Source organism: Lepidochelys olivacea, assembly GCF_965140295.1.
Source record: "Lepidochelys olivacea isolate rLepOli2 genome assembly, chromosome: 1".
Classification (NCBI taxonomy): Eukaryota; Metazoa; Chordata; order Testudines; family Cheloniidae; genus Lepidochelys; species Lepidochelys olivacea.
Genome location: NC_140411.1, coordinates 159,846,486 through 159,863,294, shown reverse-complemented (window position 1 = coordinate 159,863,294; position 16,809 = coordinate 159,846,486). Strand labels below are relative to the sequence as shown.

General features: G+C 40.7%; 1 protein-coding gene across 1 annotated transcript in view; it reads left to right on the top strand.

The window, feature by feature from the left end:
* The first annotated feature begins 891 nt into the window (after window positions 1-891).
* Window positions 892-16,809, top strand: part of SLC37A1 (solute carrier family 37 member 1) — a 63,885-nt gene continuing 47,967 nt past the window's right edge. Inside the window, exons 1-6 of the mRNA XM_084647226.1 lie at window positions 892-977; window positions 5,077-5,345; window positions 7,301-7,382; window positions 10,032-10,158; window positions 14,331-14,409; window positions 15,255-15,390. Of these exons, the coding sequence (XP_084503352.1) occupies window positions 5,290-5,345; window positions 7,301-7,382; window positions 10,032-10,158; window positions 14,331-14,409; window positions 15,255-15,390 (480 nt within the window). The 5' untranslated portion in view covers window positions 892-977; window positions 5,077-5,289. The remainder of the gene's footprint in view (window positions 978-5,076; window positions 5,346-7,300; window positions 7,383-10,031; window positions 10,159-14,330; window positions 14,410-15,254; window positions 15,391-16,809) is intronic.

Genomic DNA, 16,809 nt, shown 5'->3' with positions numbered 1-16,809 from the left:
TTGAAGGATTGGGGCCAATGACTGTACCATGTCTCAGACTGATGACATTTGATAAGTAGGCACTGTTCTGGAAATGTATCTTGTATTTTCAAAATCTCAAACAAATACAAAAGCATAACAAAAAAAGCCTGAATGCACAAATTAAAAGTGTCAGGTTAAAACTCCTTTTATATACAAAACAAAAAACAAAAAAAAACAACCCTTACAAATAGTACCTTTTGTTGATTAAAACAAAAGTTTAGAAATATAACTAAGGTCCAGGCAGTCTCCACTCAGGTGGGACTCATTTCTGGCGCAGAACCCGACTTTCCATCATTTTATATTTGGTTGCCTCTCCTGGCTTGGCCAATAAAAACACACCAATCGCTTTCACTCGTGTTTCTGGTCAGTTTCGCTTTCAGAGTCCACTGCACGTAGCACGAGGGTGCTGCAATTGTGTATCGAACAAGCCGGGGGGGGGACACGTGTTTTCTGTTCCCTGGAACTCGTGGGTTTTCATCGAGAGAGCATTTCAGGTAGGGCGGTGTTTACACAACCTAAAATTTGTGCCCAAACTGGTGACCCGACAGCGATTACTTGTAACAACGGAAACACAGCTGGAATGGACGCTTTGGAATGAAATGCCTCAGGGTCCCCAGCACGCTGCACACGCTGCTGAGTGATACGCGGGGCAGGGTAACCGCATAACCGGCGGGAGCTGTGTCTCTCCCGCGTCCTGTGGCTTCCCCTCTCGGCCCTGGGCACGCGGCGCCGCTCGCTTCTTCCCCACCAGAGGGCCGAGCTGCGGGGAGGCGCGCCCGGCGGACAGGCTCTCCTCCAGCGCACGGAAAGCTGGGGCCGGCTGAGCATGAATGAAACCCGAGGGAGCCACGCCCGCAGCTCGGCTGAAGCAGGAAGTATCCGAGCAGCAAGGAAGCAGCAGCCAGGGCTGCGCTGAGGCAGTGCACTGCAAGCTGATCTCCAGGCGCGATTTTCTGGTAAACTCTTGTACTAGGGTCGGTCTGTGCCTAAGCTGGGAACCTGCGGGGGGGGGAGTCTCGGGCTCTGGGAGGGGGTTAGCTGGAGGGGGGGGGGAGTGATGCTGGTTAGGGAGATGCACCTGCTGCCGCCGCCTGGGAATAATGATTTCCACCTATGCGTGACAGGGAGGGTGTGAGTGGCACGGGCCAAGAGTTACAGCTTTGTGCTAATTTTCCAGACAGAGAGGGGGGTCTTTATTTCTGGTTGCCCTCTTTTGCCGGCACCTGCATCTCCCCCTCCCCGTCCTACTTATTAACTCTACCGCTGCTTCGCTCCGTAAAGCCTTTTGAAGATACACAGTTTGCGTGGAAGAGGCTGTACACAAGGTGATCCCAGTCCGGCACGCTCTTGCATGAGTAGTTGCCCTGGCTTCGGTGAGACTAGACTGTTCGCACGGGTACGTTTTGGGGTAAGGGGACTAATCTGTAGGGGTGAAACAGAACGTCTTCCCCCGGCTGACATCCTCATTTCCCCTAGGGATGGGGTTGAGGGTGAATCATCGTTCCTGCTTCCTTTTCCCATGCTGACAGTCAGTTGAATGTCTGGACGTCTGGAAGTGCTTGAAATGTGATGGAAGCTAGTGGTGTGTTCAGAAATAAATTCTGTTGGTGGTTGTTGGTTTTTTTTCCTCGTGTGGGTTGAAAGAGTGGTAAGAATCTACTAGCTGCAGGTCCCAGACAGGAAGTTTCCTCAGAGACATTACTGATAACCACAGTATGAGGTAAACTTATAGGCACCATGACAGGTTTCAGAGTAACAACCGTGTTAGTCTGTATTCGCAAAAAGAAAAGGAGTACTTGTGGCACCTTAGAGACTAACCAATTTATTTGAGCATGAGCTTTCGTGAGCTACAGCTCCGATGAAGTGAGTTGTAGCTCACAAAAGCTTATGCTCAAATAAATTGGTTAGTCTCTAAGGTGCCACAAGTACTCCTTTTCTTTTTGTTTATAGGCACCATTTATACAACAGATTGTTTTGCAAGAAACCTGTATTTGTCTTGAAAAGGGAAGATAGTAATGGGGTGTGCGTGTGTTTATATAATTTAAGGCACAGTGTCTCGGACAAGCAACACTAAAGCGATGACAAAACTCAGAGATAAACTCTGCTCTAGGTGGTGTTGAATGTGAAACCTACATCCTGGAAAGTTTTCATAAAGACCAGGAAGTTCCACCACCTGTTAAAAAAGAGAAACTTAGATTCTCTCTTTCCTCTGTTGTCAAAATGCTCTAGGAGTAATCATTATGCAGCCAATAATGACTATTCATATTTAAATACCAGTGTTGTTGATTCATCATGTTGACGCTTTGGGAGACTGGGAAGTTGTCACCAATGCAACATTTCAGCTTTACTGGTCATCACAGACCAATTCAAGCTATGTTGCTATTCGAGAAGGTTTTGTTTTTTAGGTTTCTTGTTTGTTTTGTGTTTTTGTTTTGAAATCCCTTATGAGTTAAAACAAAGCATCCTGGGTGCCAGTATGCCTCATTTGTTTATTAAAAGAGTTTATAAACTAATGAAAATAGCAGTTTAGGGCTAGGTTTTGGACTTTGTGTTTGATTCAGGGAGTGAAAACTACTTACATCTCTGCATGGTCTATTGGGACCTTGGGCCCAAGCATGCAGAGGTAAGTGGGTGCTGCATACCTGCTTACTCTATTTCTCCCAGAGTAGGTGGGAGTGGGCAGAGCCTTCTCTCCAATCCCCCAATGCACTGGGCAGCACAGCTTAGGCCAGCTTTGAGGGTTATTGCAATTTTCTGCCAGCTGCAAATTACTATACTTTCACGGAGCAAGGAGGAAGCAGGGTGGGGAATTATGCCTCAGGTGACTGTAATGCACAGTGCCTCTGGAGATGATGCAGTGTATGCAAAACCCTAGCTCAGTGCTCTGCCTAAAGGCACAATCTAGCCCTTAGAATGCAAGTACCATTTTGAAGTTAATTATAGCATGCCTTCCACAATGCTGTAATAGAATGAGGAGATGATAAAATATTAATTTATCCAAGGCCAGATTTAGGAGCAGGTGATCCAGGCGACTGCCTGGGGTGCTGGGCTTGGGAAGGCACCGGGCTCGCAGATTTACAGATCCTAGCATGCAAACTTATTGTCTTATATGACCGGGTTAAATCATTCATGCAAATCATGCATCAAAGTCATGAAATAGGCTACAAATGCAATAAAAAAATAAGGTATTCAGAAGTTTAACAAATGGAGCAGGGGGCACCTAAGACATTCCTTGCCTGGGGTGCCGTTTGGTCTAGGGTCAGCCTTGCATTTGTCTACCATGCTTGAGGTGCCCCTTTCCTGCTATTCAGTTGCTTCTTTTAGGTTAGAAAATTAGGTCCTTAGTGTTACTGAAAACAAAAGACTTGGAAACAAGTTAAAAGGTGGGTTTTTTTTCCTGATTTGTATATTTACACTTTAATAAAAAAAAGAAAATGATTCATCAGTAAGTTACCTATTATAGTTGCCATTGCCTTTGTAACGTACTACTGTCCCTTCCACAAATTAACTTAATATTAATACTTCATGCTGCCATAGAATGAATATAACTGTTGTTGCTATGGCTACATCTTTGTCACTCTTGTCACAAGAGTCACAGATTCTCATTTTCTTTCTTAAACCACTTCAGACATCTGGTGAACTGTCGGGTGGCTGGATGGATGGGATGATAAACAATTGCAATTTTTTTCACTGAGAACTTAGGCTGAGCTCTGCTCATAAAAACAGAGTTTTGGGGCTTTCTGTGGGTGGTGGATAAGAAGGTGAAATCATTCCCCACAAACCAGTGTCAGGGTGCTGTGCTGCACTTTTCATGCAGCTATTATTTCAGCCTTCTGCACCAGTTGTATGAGGCACAAATTTCTGCTGGAGCCCCGTTGTGGCCTTCATACCAACTTGTGTGGGACTAGTATGGAAATATATATAGGAGGTGTGTGGGCATTCCTGTGTGACTGTTTCAGCAGCAGAACCCTCTGTACAGGGTGTAAATTATGTGGCGGGAGGGGGCCTTGAGCAGGCTGTCCATAGCACGTGTGAACTTCACTCATGAAGAAAGGAAAAGTTAAACCAGGGTCAGCATGAGAAGCTAAGGGAGCAAGTGCAGAGCAACAAGAAAAACATATGGCAAGCTAATGGTGAATTCATGGTGAGAGGTGTAATTATTCCAGAGGTGATGAGATTTCTCCATCCCAAAGGCATAAAAACAAAACATCTAAAATATAGGTAGAGTTAGGTTAGATTTAGAAAGGTCAGCTTTGATACAACCATTATTGTGTTAAATACTGTCTGCTGTTGGAAGAGCAAAAGGACAGTTCTTATTTGTGCTAATACAGGAGAATAAAGATTAAAGGAATAAAGCTCACAAATCAATGCCTCTGGCTGCCATGTGACATCTAACAATCCTATCCTAAGACAAGTCCTAGTTATTAGCAATAGTGAGTACTTTAAAATAAGATTTTTCTTTAGCTTACATTCTTTTGCTTGTCTAGGGAGGTCAGTCTCAGTCTTATTACTTATCAGCCTCGGCCAAACATGCCAAATAGCAGCATGAATAGTGCACCATGCAATACCTGAAATGTGCACCTTTTCCTATTAGAGAAGAGGGTCTAAAGCAACTGTGTTGGGCCAGGAATTGGCAAGTTCCCTATGGCATCAGAAATTTGAGTGCTTTTGGTGTTTTTAGAATACATCTTTTCCTGGTAGGGAATTGCCCACTTGCAGTCTCTTGGGACCAGAAGCAAAATCCAATGAAATCAATGGGTTCTATCCGTTGACTTCAGTGGCCTTTAGATCACATCCTCAATTAAGTCTTTTATCTGTACTGACGTCTTAAAGAAAAATTGTATTTAGGCTTGGTACCAACAAGTAAGAAAGGCAGCCTTTACAAATTTGTAATTTTTAAGTGGCTTAAGCTATTTCTCCAAATTTTTGATGTCTATAAAGTTGCAGTAGTATGTTTACATTACTGAAAGAGGGAATCACTGATTAAAACTATAATTAAAATGCTAACTTTTCAACATTGCTTTGGTGGTGTGTTTTTTTTTAAAAAAAAAACAGTTGAGTGAAGAGCTGACCATTCAAAGTGACAGAAAATATCAAAGAGGAGACCTAAAAGGAGATCTGCTTAGTGTGACATCTCTTCAGAACCATTTTGAAAAGTGCAAGTACACGACATTCAGAGCATCTTTGATAAAAAGCCTGAATCCAGGACAATCCTTTTCCAAATATAGCATTTTGTCACCTAAAACCCAGATCCTGGCAGTGAAGTAAATGGCTCAACTTCCCCCTGGAGTTCGCTTCATCGTTTTATTTACAAGCGATCAGTGGTAAGTTTTCAAGGATATCTTACAGACATCGCTCTCGGACAATATCAGATGTTTTCTGTGAAAGATTGTTCCATTGACTCAGTTTCTCTAACTTTTTATTTCTTGGAATATAAAACAAGTCTTTGGTAAGGAAATGTTGATTTAATTGCATAATGAAGAGCATTGCCAAAGATTTTTGAATCGGGAGATTTGACGCTAATACAGAGTGATCTGGGGGGGCTGGAATACATTTCCATCACCATTAATTTTGTAAGCTACAGAATAAACACGTCTCCAGTTCTACTTCACATATTATGTGCTTGGGGAGGTGAATCACAGCCTTTATTTTGAGTTGCTTGGTTTATCTCTGTCGAAAAAAATCAATCTGTTTATCCTGGACCCAGATCTTCTTTCTTCTCCTGGGTCATATCATCATTTTATTTGTAACAGTGCCTAGCACAATAGGACCTTGATCTTGGTTGGTGCTACTATAAAATAAGTAACTATATTTGTCTGTTCTTGGAAACTAAAATCTGGAAGTCTTTTGACAACTTTTTAATTCTGTTTTGGTCTTGTCAGCTCTTTTCATGCTTTCAAGAGGGAGAGAGATAATTTGCCACTCTTATCTTGAAATCACTTATTTACTGTAACAAAGGAAAGAAATCAGTACTTCCCATTTGATCGATTTTTATCATACGCTTCATCTAACAGAGCTGCAAGGCAAGAGTCATTGCAGTTTTATTGTTTATTAAATGAAATCTTCAGCAATGGGCATAACATTGAGCACCCAATGTAAGTTATGATACCAAAACCCAGATGGTGTGTTTGGGTAGCCTTACTTGCGGAGTCTTCTGTGCCGGTTTTACAAGCTAAGCAGGGCTAAACATTGTCAATTCTTGGATAAGAGGCCTCCAAGAAAATCCAGGAAATTGCTTGTGCTGGGGGATGTGTTAGCAATTCAGTAACTTGTATGTTTGCCTCTCAGTCAGTACTTGACCGATGCCTTAGAATAGCATTAGGGTCTACTGTATTTCTGGAGATACCATCCATTAGACAACACCCAAAACTGAAGTCCTGCCCCCTTGTGGTCACTTAGGATCCTGTGGTGGTTTTTGCAGCAGGAGGCATGTTGGCCATGTGTTTTGGCACAATACCAAGTATATGGCTTTTACAGAGTGCTGTGGCTACTTACAGGTCTATTGGAGATTTAAATTGATACATTATATTTGTTCACGCTTTTGCTTATATATGCAGACAGACAACTGGATTTTATGTAGGATGCTGTGCTGAAGACATACAGCATGTAGCACTGTATAATCTATCAGACCATATACTTAACAGGTATTGGAAGCAAAGTTGGAAGAGAATCTACTAAAGTACAACAAATCTTTCAAACTATTCTTCTCCATTTAAAAAAATGCACTAATGGTTATAAAGTAGATGTGAATGAAACCATCAGTGTAAAGGCAAGCATTCTCAAACTTTTTTTTCTAGGATGGCTCACCTCTCATTGTCATAGGAACACACCTATCACATTTCCAATCAGATCACATCCCTTTGGCAACTACAATTGCTCACGTGGAAAAGCAATAATAGGAAAATAAATAACATTGTTTATTTTTCTTTTGTTTCTCTTTTAATATGCATTAGCAACTGGAAAGAGAGAAGAGCCAGCACTATGTGCTCTGTCCCACACACTCTCATTTGTGAATCTCGGGGGGTGCAAAAATGATGTTTTGTTCTGATGCTGGCTTAAATATAGAAACTATTGAAACTGCTAAAATTTATACCCCAATACACAGTAGTTAGTTAATTTAGAGTCTCTTTAGCTTTAGGGGTTTATGATGTGAAGTGGAAAAAAATGTGAAGAATACTTCAAAATATTTTGTTTTACGTAAGATGGTGGTAAATATAAATCTAGTGAATGAAATCACTTAGAAATATTAAAATAAATGCTGATTTTTCTTTTGTTACAGGTGCAGGGCCTTCATTTTTGTTCTTACCTTTTTGCTATATGCTAGTTTCCACTTGTCAAGGAAACCTATTAGTATAGTGAAGGTAAGCAACAATGAATCATTTTGTTTAAATAGCCTCCTAATTTTGTCAAACGGGGAAGTATACTTTTGTGTGTGGTTTTGTTTTGTTTTTTTCAAAGACAGTGTTAAAGTTTAACCCACAATGCTGTGAAAACAAGTGCCGATAATTACAGTTGTCGTAACACAGTCCCATGCTATACATTTTTGGTGAGACCACACCTAGAATACCGCACATATTTCTGGTTTTAGGCCCTCACGTGAGTTAAGCTAAGTACATGTGTAACTGTTTGCGGGATCAAGGCTTGAAATCTTAGAAGAGTTGCTCAGAACTGAGGAATCAGTCGAGACTAAGTAAACTATGTGGATTAGATCTTCAAGACGATTTTGGTTCTTGTGCAGTACCATGCATGAGCTAGTGCAGTGATGTCAGAGGAATATAATCTGTTTCATTTTAACTTTAGACTTTTAGCACAGATTGGCCGTACATTAACCTGAAGTTATTTCTCATGTATATTTTTAACTTTATTGCTTAATAGCCTGTTCATATTAAAGCCTGGCTCCATACAGTAAATAAATAGCATTGGAGTTGTTATCAGAATGCAAATTGCTTAGATATGGTTTCATTGTTTACATTTCAAATTGTCAAGTGTTTCATTAACCTTTTGATTTCATTCCCTCTAAGAACCTATTTACCCAAGGGGTAAAACTGACTTTAGTATTGTTTCCCTGATCTCTATAAATTGGGATCGTCCATATGAAAACCATGTTATCTTACTTAAGATTATATTTGGTTGGGGTTATAAAATAGTATTTTTTTTAAGAGAGTATAGTTCTCAAGTGTGAAATTCCCATCCATACTACTCTGGAAATCAGTGTTAGATCTTCCTGTTGATAGCTTGGCCTTAAGCAGAGTAAGCAGTTACTTGATCTAATTAAAAACTAATCAACTAAATCCCTTCCTCCCTGTATCTCCTTTGAAGTTTCCTGCAGCTTGATGTGTCAAACTATATTTTCTATTTTTATTTTTAGACTTGGTGGTGGTTTTTTTCCTCCCCTTTTTTTAATACTGATCCTTCCGAAGTCTGTTTCTGCAGTGTCCATATATTTTCCTTTTGGGTGTAATGATACGCTAACTCATGGGCTCCACTCCTGCAACGTGATCTGTACGCGCAGATTCCTACATGTGTATGGAGTCCTGGTTATGTCAATGGGACTCTTCACACACCTAGAAGTCTGCTCATGCACATCAGCTTGCAGCATTGATATGTGCAAGTAGTTGTGTGCTTGGGGATGAGGAGAAATGTTTAAGATACAAACTGAAAAATAAAATTAAAAAATTTGTGTTGAAGGAAAGGGGATTGCAATGTTCTCCTATGACATAAGGACAAATTCTGCCCTTATTCACAGCAGTGTAAATCCAGAGTAACTTCACTGAAATTAATGGAGCTATTCCAAATTTACACCTGTGTGGCTGAGAACATCACTTGCATAGGAGCATTTTTAGAAAACTATACCATTACCCCTTTATATATTGTGAACATTGTGAAGAGATCACTTCTTCTTGTGGTGAAGGTATTCTGCTTCTCTTTGATATGTATGGTATCATGTACCACTGAAGTATGCTTGTTGACTTCTGTGGGAGCTGCTGGGCGAACTGGGCCATTTCCCCAGCATGTTTCGAAATGTGCTGTTGGAGATGCCATCACTCCCATGAAATCTAAAATCCAAGTCCTAGCCTATTTCTGATCATCAAAGTTCCCATAGCACTTGTAGTGAGAATAGGGGTGTTGAACTCTGCTGTGTCAATCCTGGTAATTACATTTTGCCTACCTAAATTTCCCTTGCAGTTTCAATAGGGTGTGTTTTTTCTCTTCTATCCCTGTCCTAAATTTGGCTGTGCTGCATTATATGGGATGAAATACAATATATTGCCACTGGTGCTGCAAAGATTGACACACATGCTTAACGCTGTGCACGCTGACTTTAATAGGACTATTCACAGTACTTAAAGTTAAGCAGGTACATAATTGTTTGCAAGACTGGGACTGTAGTTTTTGTCAATTTTGGAGCCCAGTCTTGAGTCCTGCTCCCAGCGAAGCCAATGGCAAAACTTCCATTGACCTCTAAGAGGTGTAGGATTGTGTTACTCCAATCTTATACCAGTGTAACTCCCAGCCAAACTTTTTAGGGATCCTTTAGCGTTCACAGTGACACAAAACTGCAGCGTAACAGTGGTTCATCAGGCCGAGTGTTTGGGGATCTCTCAGTATGAAAAGCACTGTCGCTATAACATGTGGTGAAGGGTATTTCACATATAGGGACTGATCCAAAGTCATTACAATGGATATTAGAGAGATGAGTAAGATAATATCTTTTATTGGACCAACCTGAAGAGCCATGTGTGGCTCTAAAGCTTGTCTCACCAACAGAAGTTGGTTCAGTAAAAAAAAAAAAGTTACCTCACCCACCTTGTCTTTCTAATATCGTGGCACCAACACAGCTATAACAGCACTGCAAATTAAAAAGGATAGACATACCATTGACTTAAATGGGCTTTGGTTTGGGCCCATAAATAGCTAGATTTGTTAAATTTGCTTCTCTATTGTGTATAGCAGGATTCTGTATTGAGTGAGTTTTATATTGTCAGATTCTCTTTCTCTTTCTACATTAGGGAGAACTACATAAGCACTGTGCTCTTCCAAATGAAGTTGAACTCAGCTCCTACAAAGAATATGCCATCCCGATTCAGCCTGCTAAAAAATTTTCTAATGAGTCTCAGTGTGGTTGGGAGCCATTTGGTGAGTTCATTTGCATGCTAATTTTGTAATAATGATATTTATACAATTGTTGTACCTTGTTACTTATCACAGGGATTCTTCCCATGGAAAAACGGGTAGGAGGTGCATGTTTTGTTTTTAATTTAACCTGGCTAATATGTCGTGAGTGTCCCAAATGAAATGAAGTTTTAAATGGCAAGTCTCTTACAATAACTTCTTTTCCAAATAAATTATGAGTTCAGCTGCTGAAATCTAAACTATTAGAGCTGGTTTTAAACTTTTGATGGAACAAATTTCAGTTAGAAAATGCAAAATTGTCAAATCTAAATGTTTCATGGGAATGTGGTGATTCCATATATGTTTGTTATGGAAATGTGCCAAAACTGATCATTTTGACTTTCTCACGTCATTTCATTTTAACATTTACATTTTATGTGGTCCTGATACTATTGAAACAAAACAATTCAATGCTTCCAGAATTTCCAGTCAGTGGAAAAAATCAATGTTTCCAATTTGGAACAAAAACAACTTTTGAAATGTCAGAATTTCCCATGGAATTCTAACCAGCTCTATAAACTATTCATTGGTACCAGGCACATTCCAGAAATGCTGGCACCTTCAAAACAAAGAAAATATGCTCATGTAGAAAATTAAATTGTAATTAAAAGGCTATGTTTTGCTTATTTACAAGTTAATACCATAATAATTTGAATATAATAATTGAGATTTTGAATAAGTGCTTGACATCTCATGTTCAGCATCTGATCATAAACAGGGAATGTCAGTAGAACAGAAGATCCTAGTAACTTGATAGCCCACTAGCAAAGGAGAAACTGTTCAATTATTACTAACTAAGGCTGTGATCCTGCACCCTGAGCTATGTGTCGGTAGACCCCTGTGTTACCAAGTGGCCTGGTAACCCACTGTACATTTGTAGCTCTGGGACTCTAGGGCATACTGCTGAGCACATACCCTTCCTTAGGAAGTGGGGTGCTGCCATCTAGCCATCTCTGGGACTCTAGGGCATACTGCTGAGCACATACCCTTCCTTAGGAAGTGGGGTGCTGCCATCTAGCCATCTTAGACCCTGAAAACCAGTGTTTGAGACCCTGCTCACCGGTCTCCCCATCCCCCATTGCTTACACACACTCAGAGTTCCACCTAGCCCATGAGCATTCTGGGGTTCCTAGTTTAACCTTTTTGGGGAAAATGTGGCAGTTAAGCAAGGAGCACAGTTCACCAGAAGAATTTCTTCGACAGTGACTTTACTGATAAAGTACTACAGAGCTTTGCAAATGACAGTCCTGAAACGCACTCTCCTCTAGTCTGTGCTCACTCCTTCTTTTGAGTCAATGGTTCATCAGCATTTCAGTCTGAGCAGAGTTCTCCTTTAAATTCTCCTTACACGGCTCTTGAATAGGGCCTCTGCTTGTGTGCCATGTGTCACAGTTTCAGGGAAACTGTACCTGCATATTCTCCCTTTGATCTTGCAACCACCTGCAAGCTAGTTGGGGACCATATTGTATGAAGTTTAAGAATGGTTTATGTATCACTGTGGGCCAGGGAGTGTATGCAAAGCTCCCCAGAGGGTGGCACTTCTCTGGAGCTGTTTACAGCCTGAGTGATTTGCCTCCATCACCCTCCTACTGCTTTTAGTTCCTGGAGGAGCCGGTGGTAACTCTTCCCCCACTGGAGTTGCCTACAATCCCTGGCCTAACGTGATGTAAAAACCATTCATAAAATTACTACAGTAGGGTCCTGAACTATACTGGATGAGGTTGCAACATCTGTCACACCACGTACTCAAACTGAGGGCTGGTCCACGCTAGAGAATTAGATTGACCTAGCTACATCGCTATGTGAAAAATCCATACCTCTGAGCAACATGGTTAAGCTGGCCTACATCCCCATGTAGATAGGCTAGGCTATATATGGAAGAATTCTTCTGTTGACCTAGCTACCATCTCTTGGGGAGGTAGATTTACTACAGTGATGGGAGAACCCCTTCAATCATTGTAGTAAGTGTCTGCACAGAAAAGCTACAGCTGCAGTAGTGTTGTAAATGCAGACCTAGGCTGAGAATCTCCAGATCCACCAGGCATACTTCCCAACACCCCCCCCACACACACACACACATCGTGGCCGTCCCCTGTGTAGAAAGGGATGGTCCCCGTTCTTCCATGGGATGGTCCAGCAGTTGAGAATCATTCAAAGTTGATAGCCCTGGATTGCTGTCAGTGTGATGATCCTTCAGTGAAATGTCAAATACCTTTCCAGGGCTGGGTAGCTGTTGGAAATGTAGTACAAATGTCTGTTCCTGGACAGGTTTCAGAGTAGCAGCCGTGTTAGTCTGTATTCGCAAAAAGAAAAGGAGGACTTGTGGCACCTTAGAGACTAACCAATTTATTTGAGCATAAGCTTTCGTGAGCTACAGCTCACGATAGCTTATGCTCAAATAAATTCTAAGGTGCCACAAGTCCTCCTTTTCTTGTTCCTGGACAGAGTGCAGACTAGTGTTCCACACATGGTACAAACCAGAATTCATAATGAGATCCAGACATGTCTTCTTCTGTCACGCTCTGTGCCTGGGTGAAGCTCCACTGAAGGGCTCTGTGTGGGTGTAGGGTCTGCACACGTGGAGGTCAGTGCATGATTGGGGCCTAAAAGGGTATGTGTGTAACTTTGATAGACTAGGTCCTGAGGGGGTAAAAACACCTTAAACTTTTTTCCTTTCAGAAGCCACTGATTAAAAGTTCCTGTTGAGTACAGTGTTATATTCAACAGGTTTCTACAAATAATCAATTTAAAAGCTGAAAATTGGGGGAAATTACATGATCTTGAACACCAATGTTGTTTTCATGACCTTTTTGGCTTGTTTCTTTATGAAGTCAGTCTGTAGGCATGACTAATTTGAGGCCCAAGGAGTGCTCAAAATGGGGAAGGAAAAGCAGGAACTCTGACGAGTCCTAATTTTTCAAACCGCTTCCTCCTCTTGTGCATGATCACCTGTGACCCCTATTTAGCAAAATCTGTGCATGTGGCAACTTTAAACCTATGAATTCTCCTGTTGAAATTGGTGGAGCTTCTCAGATGCTTGAAGTTTGGCATGTGTTTTAGTCCCTTGCTGAACCAAGCCTGTGTGCAGTTCATAGACTTTGTGCATAAATCCAACACCGTTTTTTTAGCTGAAAATTTTCAATCAATAGTCATTCTCCCATCACTGGTCGAGCAACAACGAACATTTTTATTACCATGTGTCTAACCTTACTCCTTTTCATCCAATATGTCAAAATAATGGCCCTGATCCTGAGATTTGTATCTGCATGGATGGCCTCTTGGCACACAGAGAGCCCCATTGATTCTAGTGGGCTCCTAAGAATGCCCATACTGGGTCAGACCAATGGTCCATCTAGCCCAGTAGCCTGAATTTTGACTGGGGCCAATGCCAGATGCTTCAGAGGGAATGAACAGAATGATTATTGAGTGATCCATCTGCTGTAATCCAGTTCCAGCTTCTGGCAGTCAGCGGTTTAGGGACATATGGGCTGCAAGGGCCCACACAAGCAGGTCTGATTACAGGATCAGAGATAACATTGTAAAGGAGGGGGGGAAATTACAGAAATATTTATTTTCTAGCATTAAAGGACAAAGCACAACATCCTTCTAATTTTTTTTTTAAAGTAGTTAGTCTTTTTAAAAATCCATCTGGCAATCTGTTTCCGCCATCTTTGCAGTTAGGACCTGACATATTTGAAAAGTATATTTTCCTTTTAGGGAATATTAATTTTTTTTAAGACTTTTGTGAACTTTGTTTTCTTAGAAGCTTGAAAATACAATATAGTTTGCTAATAAATTTGTGTTTTCCATTTCCAAATGTTGTATTTTATATGAATTGGGTAAGGGGAGATTAAGAATGCTTCGAACAATATTTTTCTAATATGTAGTAGATGAAAACAGAAAATATAGTATTATTTGGTTAAGTAGAATGCAAAGTATCAAGAAACTGGCATTCTCCTTTTTTTTTTTTTTTTTCCCCCCGCTAGAAAATTCACTTAAAACTAAAAATGCCTATTCAGGGGTGGGGGTTCTTGTTTTTTAAAGATTTCCAAGACCTGTACATGAAATATATAGTAAGGGTTTGAAAGCGATTGATAAACTTATTCCACTGATTTGTTTTGAAAATGTATTCTTAGACAAGAACAATTACAAGCAATTACTGGGAGCCCTGGATTACTCATTTCTGTGTGCTTATGCAGTTGGAATGTATTTGAGGTAATTCCTTTAGACTTTTTTTCATACATCTTGAATTATTGATTCAGAAGGCTGCCCTGCTTCTAATCTGTTATCCTTCCCTTTTGGGAAGCTTCTGATGAATGATCACTGAAGAAGGAGAAACTTGGATTGTCTCACACATGCCAAGCCCTGAGTTAGTCACTGTGGAAAAACGTGCCTAACCTGAAACCCTTATAGAAATTCATAGGAAAGATTCTTACTCCCTTGAACAGAAATGTATCACAGGGGACAGTCTAGCCCATATACATCAATGAATATGTCTAAATAGCAGCTGGGTGGTTTAATTCCCAGATCTGGTAGACATACACACTCAAGCTATCATGATTAAAAACAGCAGTGTGTCTGTGGTGGTATGGGTGATGGCATATGTTAGCCACCTGAGTACATGCTAGGATCTTGGATAGGATTGTATTCTGGCAGCAAGCCCAAGACACAGCCTGCACTGCCATGGCTGTGCTTCTGTTTTTAGTGCACTAGCTCAGGCAGGGCTAGCACATGTATATCTGCATGAGCTGGGAATTACACCTCCCCGCTGCTGTGCAGATACACCCGACATGAAGAATCACGTGGAAAGTAATTCCCATTATGCCCATAGTAGAACCATTCAATTTATGATTCCAATATCAGCACTTGTTATGTAATGAACCAAATATTTATTATTTAATTGCTCAATCTTTAGTTACAATTTCTGTTGAAACTTGGAGGGGGAACCCTAATAGATCCAGAATTTAAACATACTCTTTATGCGCTATGAAAGTTTGGTGTATGAAATGTTTCATGTTTCTTTTAAATGCTTTTTTTTCTTTACCCCTGTACATTCTCAGTGGTATAATAGGAGAGCGACTGCCTATCCGGTATTACCTAACAGCTGGAATGCTTGCCAGTGGACTCTTCACGGCAATGTTTGGGTTGGGCTATTTCTGTAATATGCATAACCTGTGGTTCTACATGATAGCTCAGGTAAGCATACTGTTTGTTTCCCTAGGTTCGTTGGCTTTCCACTTTTATTTATTTTTGTTTTCAGATGTGAGTAGCATTTAGTGGTTACATGGCTAGATACAAGACTGAACTGCATTCAAACTAGAATGGAATACAAGAGAGTGCTTGCCATAGCTTTAAAAATAAAGACACGTTTTAAATGAATTTTTTTTTTTAAAAAAACATGAACTGTTTAAAATCCCAGATCATTAACATGTATAAACCTAAAAGTGAGAAATAATATACCTTTGAGAACAAATGCATTTACTTTTACCTGTCTGCTAAGACCTGAGTGTAGGATACTGTCTTTCTCTGAGCAGTTTCCTGCACTGGTGAAAAGTGTTCAAGATATCGCCAGCTGTTGCAACAGAAACCCATGGAGCGGAATTCTCAGAAATCCTGTGGGTCTGATCCAAAGCCCATTGAAATCAATGGAAAGACTTTGCATTGACATCAATGGACTTTAGATGAGGCCTTAAGTGAAAGGCAATGGGCTTGTGCTCCTAAATCATTTAGGGTATGCTTGCACTTCAAGCGGGAGATGTAATTCTCAGCTCAAGGAGACATACCCATGCTAGCTTGATGAGAGCTAGCATGCTAAAAATTAACTGTAACTGTGGCAGGGCAAGTTGTAAAAGAGGCTAGCTGCCCTGAAGTAGGTACCAGTCTGAGACCAAAGACACGAACTCAAGGCAGTTAGCCCCTCCCATCACTCTCACTACCACTGCTACACTTAGAGTACATAGTTGTGGTCCCCGACACATACGTAATCGAGGTGTCTTGTTCCTCCCGCTGCTTGAGCTGCAACAGGTACTGTTTATTTTTAGCATGCTAGCTTGGTTAGCTTGATCAGAGCTAGCCTGGGTATGTCTCCTTGAGCTGGGAATTATGCCTCCAGCTTGAAGTGCAGGCATACCCCTAGATGCTTTTGGAAATCCCACCCAGAGTCATTAACGCTGTGTTTGATAGGTAAAGTACAACAGTTTGCCTGACTACATTTTATTTTGTTTTTAAAAATGTATATTGTAAATGTGAACTATTATGTTATCCTCATGGGATTAGTAATTTGGGTGGAATCTTCGAGGGAGCCTAAGACAGTAAGGTGCCCCATTGATGGCAGTCAGGTACCTAACTCCCTTAGTAGCCTTCAAAAATCCCAGCCTTAAACAGGTTATTAAAGAACTTCATACCTCAGTCTGAATTTAGTAAATATGAAATGTATACACTGAAGGGACAAATCTTTTCTTTTATTCCTTTTAAATTCTAGGTTCTACATTCTTTCATAAGGCTTTGTCTTTTTAGCATTTATTTGCACCCATACATTTCCCTAAACTCATATTCAGGTGAAAATATTATGAAGTGGTTATAGCAGTGAGAGTTAAGAGCCCTTAGCACTGTCAG